This window comes from Mya arenaria, chromosome 6 (genome assembly GCF_026914265.1).
Source record: "Mya arenaria isolate MELC-2E11 chromosome 6, ASM2691426v1".
Lineage (NCBI taxonomy): Eukaryota > Metazoa > Mollusca > Bivalvia > Myida > Myidae > Mya > Mya arenaria.
In genome coordinates, this window is record NC_069127.1 from 30,360,397 (window position 1) to 30,366,986 (window position 6,590).

Genomic DNA, 6,590 nt, shown 5'->3' on the forward strand with positions numbered 1-6,590 from the left:
AAAGAGTCCGCCCTGTTTGTCGTCCATGACACCCTCCAGTGTTTGAGATACAACCACTTGTAACCTTCGTAACTCGAGAAATACACGCAACATCCCATGCAGACCTCAGCTGTTCTCCAACTCTGTTCTTCCTTCTAATAAACATTCGTTGAATGCACTTCGTGATAAAACTCGATAAGCCTCATCCTTTCCAGCTTCCAAACGCAATCTGGACAAAACCAAAAAAACTGTTCCTCAGTTTTATAACGATTGAGAATTGAAAGTCGAGTGTTTACCACGCAAGGATACGCATGCATTGCATCTCTCTAAACGAACACGTGTTTTTAAAAACAATGTAGATGATCCATATTGCCATTGCGGGAAAAGAAAGACACATACCATGTTTCCTTTCTCTGCACACTTTACCGGTACTCTTGCGCAATTTTTATGCAAAAAGCTACAGAAACAAGCTCAGTAGCAAAAAGGTTAAACATAAACCCGGTTTAGTGACACTGGGTAAACGCCAAAGACATATAACATTAATTCACAAACAAGAAACATAGAAGAACAGCACAAAACTCCACAAACAGCACAGTGCATACATACTATATGTAACAAAAATAGGTATGTTTATCAAGAATTGTTAGGTACCGCCTTGGAACGGTCAGTTAAATATAAAATTACTGGGGGTTTAAACCAGTTTATGTGCACAAACCTCACTCTGATCCCAACAATCCTAATAAAGATAAAACGCAAACGGTAAATCTTATAAATGTATGCATTAACTTGAGGAAACTTATCAATAAAACAAATAATAATAAACATATAGGTAAACCTCAAGTACTTCTATGATTAGAGATTCCAACTCTATCTGCAGACGGAGGGATACAATTGAGAGCACCTAATGCAAAAACATTTCAAAGATACGATGCAGACATTGTTTGAAACTATAAACATCACAGACAGTCTGCCTTATAAAATAAAAGGTTAAAACTCTGTGATCATAGAGTTTCATAATAAAAAGCATCATTGGACTAAAACTGGGAACAAATCAGGAAAACATTATTATAAATAAAGGCGACATGTATTAGATAATATTTCCTTCCAAATGATTTGAAAATGTAGAATATTTGAAGAAAATGAAGTCACATGCCAAAACACTCCGAGTCAAATCAAATGACTGATAGCTTAGTTATGACAGGATGCTATATTCAACCCTATATTTTGTTTCAGGTATTCATCTTCAAAACCTAGAAGGCAAGTAATCTTCAAAATATTGCCTTTATATCCACGGTTTAAATAAAATCCAAGCAATTCATTAAGTCTATCTGCCCATCTACCTGCTGGAAATATTTTGATTTTACGAATATTCTTTAGAACATAACCATGAAAATCGGGATGAGCAATACTATTAGAAATCAGCGATTTTGACTACTATTGTACTTTGATATGAGATTATAATGACCAATAACAAATTTTGAGAAAGTTTTCCTGAATTCAAGCCTACTTGAAAAGTTTCATACCCCCAGGCCGAACTCATTCTCTTCGGCTCAAAAAAGCAAATGACCAAACAAAATCTACACATCAAATGATGTCCAAACATTTATCAAACAGACCAACCGAATTTAACTCATCATCAACAGAATTGCAAGTTCTGGCTGTATGTACAATCGGTGTCGTATATTTTATTTTCCTCAAACTACTCTGCTTTATAATTGAAACAAATGATTTTAAAATGAATGGTAAGTTAAATCATAACAACACAATAATCAGGGTTTAAAAAATACTCATTGGTTATAATAAACATTAATCAATTGAATTATGAATGGCCTTCTCTTATGGGAGCTTGTATATTGGCGATGCAAAATACCTGAACGTTTGCCAGCACACAGATCGAAATACTCTGTGTCTAACGAAGATATCAAGTTTTGACTGCTGGAGCTCCAAGCCATCAGCTCTGTTGAGCAGACTAGATTGCAATGCCATCAGGGAGAGGAATCACGTGACTTCAACGGGGTTCTCACATGGGTCATTACGGGTCACATCCGATTTAAACAAACAAGAAATTTACTTTAATAACTAATTAACTTTTTTGAGTGAAAATATATAAAAATATGTCTTAGCCTTAACTGCTTCTACAAGTGTGAACTATTTTAGATTGAATTTTATTTTAACTATGCAATCTTTTGCCAAAATTTCAACTCGACGGAATTTTGTAGAACGATGCAACACTGTGTGCGCCATGATTCTTTGTTTTGTATACATTTCTATACATTTTCAAGACAGACATGCGTTTAAAAGTTATTTATGTTCGTTTCTTTCATAAAACGTATTGTTTGTAAAATGTATTTCAGTTCTTTCAATGAATATCGATATTTTAAAAGATGCTGTTATTAATGTGAACTTTATATTTGCTGTTGTTAACGTGAACTTTTCTCACTTAAATAAAGCAATTTATTATTAATCTGTAGGCTTTAGAAATTTATCATAACATGCTTATTTTATTTTACTTAAAAGTTTGATTTACTCTTAGTGACGATTATGCATACAATATTAAACTATTATTCTAAATGATCTTTCGTTCATAAAATGAATTTATATCCATTCATTTGATCGATTGTAAAATGTTAAATTTATGTTTTAGGTAGGCCGCCATGGGAATACGTCCCAAATACTCATTGTCCCTCTGTAAGAGACGGAGTCGGCCCACGTATCTTTCGCCAATTATTAACAAAAGGTGAATAAATGCAATTGATGAAGTAATGAATACATTCAAATGGTAGCCAAGATATACTCTAGCCTGTCCCGTTTCATGTAGATCTTCCAGTAAAAGAAAGTCAACAGTCAAGAAATTATTGAATGTGCATTCGCCCAAACATTTACTTTAAATAACTTTAATGTAAATATACAATTAATCATTAAACTATTGAATTATACAATTTTTAATAACATGTTTTACTGTTTGGGTTCGTTTTATTTGTATTTGACGTAATTATAAACTACTAAGTTATGGATATAGTTGATTAAATAAAAATTTCTTTGATATACTGTATGATTGCATTGTACATTATTATAATCATAATGTTGTTTACATATATATAATCATATTCTACTATGTTTTTGCATGGCGTTTTTACATTCAACTTTGAATACATTGGAAATTTGTACATCAATGGCAAAACTATATGGGGTTTTTATGTGTTGTACCAGGTTTTTGCAGACCATAAAATTCTAAACGACTACAAGGCTATTTGATGACTATCATATCCCAAGCGTGTAAGTAATCAAAACAAGAACAAATATGTTTGTAACTGGGCATTTAATTAAAATGCCACAAAATATATTTATACAGCCGTTGAACGAACTATATGGTACACATTGATTACTTAACTGGCGGCAAAACATCGCTAAAAGAGAAACGCCGCCAGACAAAGGGATATGATAGATGATAATGAAAGGTGGATTGTTTGACCAGGAACTCAACCAATCGTATGGATTGGTACTTAAGAACTGAGAAATTTCTATACATTAATGAGACGTTCAGGTAAGAACATCAGTTGGCTCGACCAAAGTAATGGCTTACTGACGACTTAAAAGAGGCTAAAATGTAAGTCTGAAAATAATGTAACAGCAAACACAAAACAAATGGTAGCAAAGGGAGTAATGTACATACATACTTATACACATGACAGCATATTACTGAAGTGGAAAAGACTAGAATGGGCATGATAAATATAAAACTTTGTCTACTATTAAATATACAAATGACACAATGAATGGTAAAGTCAGTAGAACAATGCAAGGAAGGGCAAAGATTTACATGATATGTACATATGTATACAACATAAATTGTCAAAAAATGCACAGCATAATAAAATACTTAAAAGTACAAAATGCAAACACAGGTACTGCTGTCTCAACCAGTCAGAACAAACCCCAGTTGTAGTATATCTCAGTTGGCTCAACCAATCTGAGAAAGAAATACAATAACAGCAAGACGTAGTATGCGGTACGGGTTAAGGCAGTGACAGTGAGGCAGGGCGGATGTAGTTTTGGAAGGCCGATGATTTCCATCGGTCTAACTAGGCTTGAATGGTGGTTGTAGGCAAGTTTGAGGAGAATGCGTGTGTTGCACCACCGATACGAAAGGTGTGTGGAGTGTAATGAGCGGATGATAGACCGCAATCCTCATCGCACTATTAAACAATTTCAGGAAGTAGGAAATTATGATGGGGAGCCACTAGGTTATTTGTATAACGGACCTGGAAGGAGGTTCGTACCTTTAAGGTAGGATTGGCATAGCCCTGACAGGACAAAGCTTGCGAACCAGTGATTGCCGTGACAGTGAGATTCTGGCTGCGTGACCTTGTGAGTGTTTGTAAGCATCGTTATGATGATACCCTGAATAAAGCCATCTTATGTGGGAGTGAAATCGATATGCTGTCGTTGAATCGTGTCAATAGGCGCAATATTTGACATGGCCAGCTCGCCTAGTCTAAACAGACCAAAAGAAACGCTGTAAGGAACATGTATTTTAACATAAATTGAAGCCGTCGTATCACAGTAACGTGTTTGATGGTAAAGACTAAATTTTTCAAGATGGGTAACGTGATTGACTAACGCCCGTCAGACGTGACCGATCGACGGATGTTGTGCATCATTTTTTTTAATAAATGTTCCTGCTGGATTCTGATAATTGTCTATCATATGGACATATGTGATTGCTGAAATATATTGAGTAACGGTAGTATATTTCAAGTTGCGGTGCATATCCGATTGATTCCGCGGACTCGGTGTGGAAGTGCAAAGAAGCATTTGTTACCCAACGATCCTCGAGCAGAGTTGTTTCCCATTAAAATGCTGTTTGAATATAAACCATGCGGCCAACTCTTGTCTGCTTATTTAAGGTAACGCGGTTTGAGGGATTGGTAACCTTTGTGGGCAAATATATTAAGCGCCTAAGGAAACATCACCCAGGGTGAACAACCTGACAACAGGAGTACCATAGACCTATTAGGTATTGAAGGTCTTTTAGTTTTATTTGTCGCTTTTTGACTGGTTTGGAGCGAAGTGTACACAATTTAAAGAGCTTGTCGATGGGAAGGCGAACTTCCATCAACAGAGAGTCTGGTTCTAGCCCCATGAAAGAAATGATAGGACCGGCGGATTCAGTCTTTACAGCTTAAATGTGGACACCAATTGAGTTGAAAGTGACCTGGAAGAGCTCAAGGTAACTTTAACAAGTGGGGAATTGGGAGGGCCTAATAACAGAAAATCGTCCAAAATATGAACCATATCACCAGTATTGAGGTGTTGCTTAGATATTCATAGAATACAATACTTAAGCACTCGAAGATGGCTCAAGCGGAGCTGAGACCCATGGCCAAACAGGTGTCATAGTAATATTTGCCATCGAACCTGAAACCTAATCATTGGGGTGTACTGGTATGATCCGATAGGCATTGGCAATGTCGGTTTTTTCAGGTAAAGCACCCTTACCTAAGCGGAGAAGCAATTGTACTACGTCGTCAAATTTAGCGTACGACACTCTAGACAAGTTTTATCTATTTTATCATAAATAGACATACTCTAGGGTAACTAAGGTGGTGGATGAACCGGTATTCACCAGCGGCTTTTTCGGTACTACAACGACCGGGCTGATACGTAAATTGGAAAAGGGAGGTTGATCAAACGGACCCTTAACACGGCCGGCCAAAACCTGTTTGTCAATATTTGACCTAACTGTGTCATGAAGTTTGTGACAGGACTTAAAATTTGGGAAACAAGTTGCTAAATACTCACCGGTGTAGCGAAATTTGAAACCATGGGTGAACCCGTGTACTAAGTAGTCAGCCAACTGATAGCTATTAAGAAATAGGTTTAAACTTGGGCTTTGACGAGAGTGGTGATTTTTCTATCGTTATTGATATTTTTGTTTGAATGGCCCTGTTTTGGCATTGGAAGTGGCAGCATGGTCTTTGCTAGTGAAGACACGCTGAGATGTTTGGTGTTGTCCACGACAGTAACAGCAGATGTGTTGGCGAGTGTCCAGGCTGTTGTGGCACTTTGACCTACGGTTGAAAGTCCAACATGTCTTTTCAAGAAACCGACTGGGGCGATTGGACTATCTAGCTTTGGACTGGGCGTTGGACGAAAGGTCTGCTGAGTAGGCTGGGACTTCATGGAAGCCAAGAGCCAGTACTCCATATGAATATGTTTTCATGGAATAGGGCATTGCACTCGGAACATCGGAAATTGTAAGTCATATTGAATGAAAGACATGAGCCGTTTTAAGGCAATATCGCACACTATTTCCCCGTACTTCATTAAATTAGGCCCTTTAGTTGGGTATTTGGTTAAGTAAATCAAGGAAAAACGAAGGAAAGCGGTCGTCCACTGTTTAATTAAATGGATCCTTTTCGTGCTGTTCTGCGGAACAATGCACAGTTGAGCAAGAATTATTGTCCATTTGAATGGAACACTGGTTAGTTGCAAGAGTGGAGGGCGTTAGCAAGGCGAAGTCAACAAAAAAAATCCTGATCAGACTCCTCACTTGAGATCTGTGGTATGTGGTGTGGCACTTCGGAGGCATAGGCGGAGCGGCAGGCACT

General features: G+C 37.1%; 1 protein-coding gene across 1 annotated transcript in view; it reads left to right on the forward strand.

Moving 5' to 3' along the window:
• LOC128237700 (uncharacterized) overlaps nucleotides 1-6,149 on the forward strand; it is a 32,397-nt gene extending 26,248 nt beyond the window's left edge. Inside the window, exons 7-8 of the mRNA XM_052953284.1 lie at nucleotides 1,213-1,236; nucleotides 6,083-6,149. Coding sequence (XP_052809244.1) covers nucleotides 1,213-1,236; nucleotides 6,083-6,149 — 91 coding nt within the window. The remainder of the gene's footprint in view (nucleotides 1-1,212; nucleotides 1,237-6,082) is intronic.
• The last annotated feature ends 441 nt before the right edge of the window (nucleotides 6,150-6,590 follow it).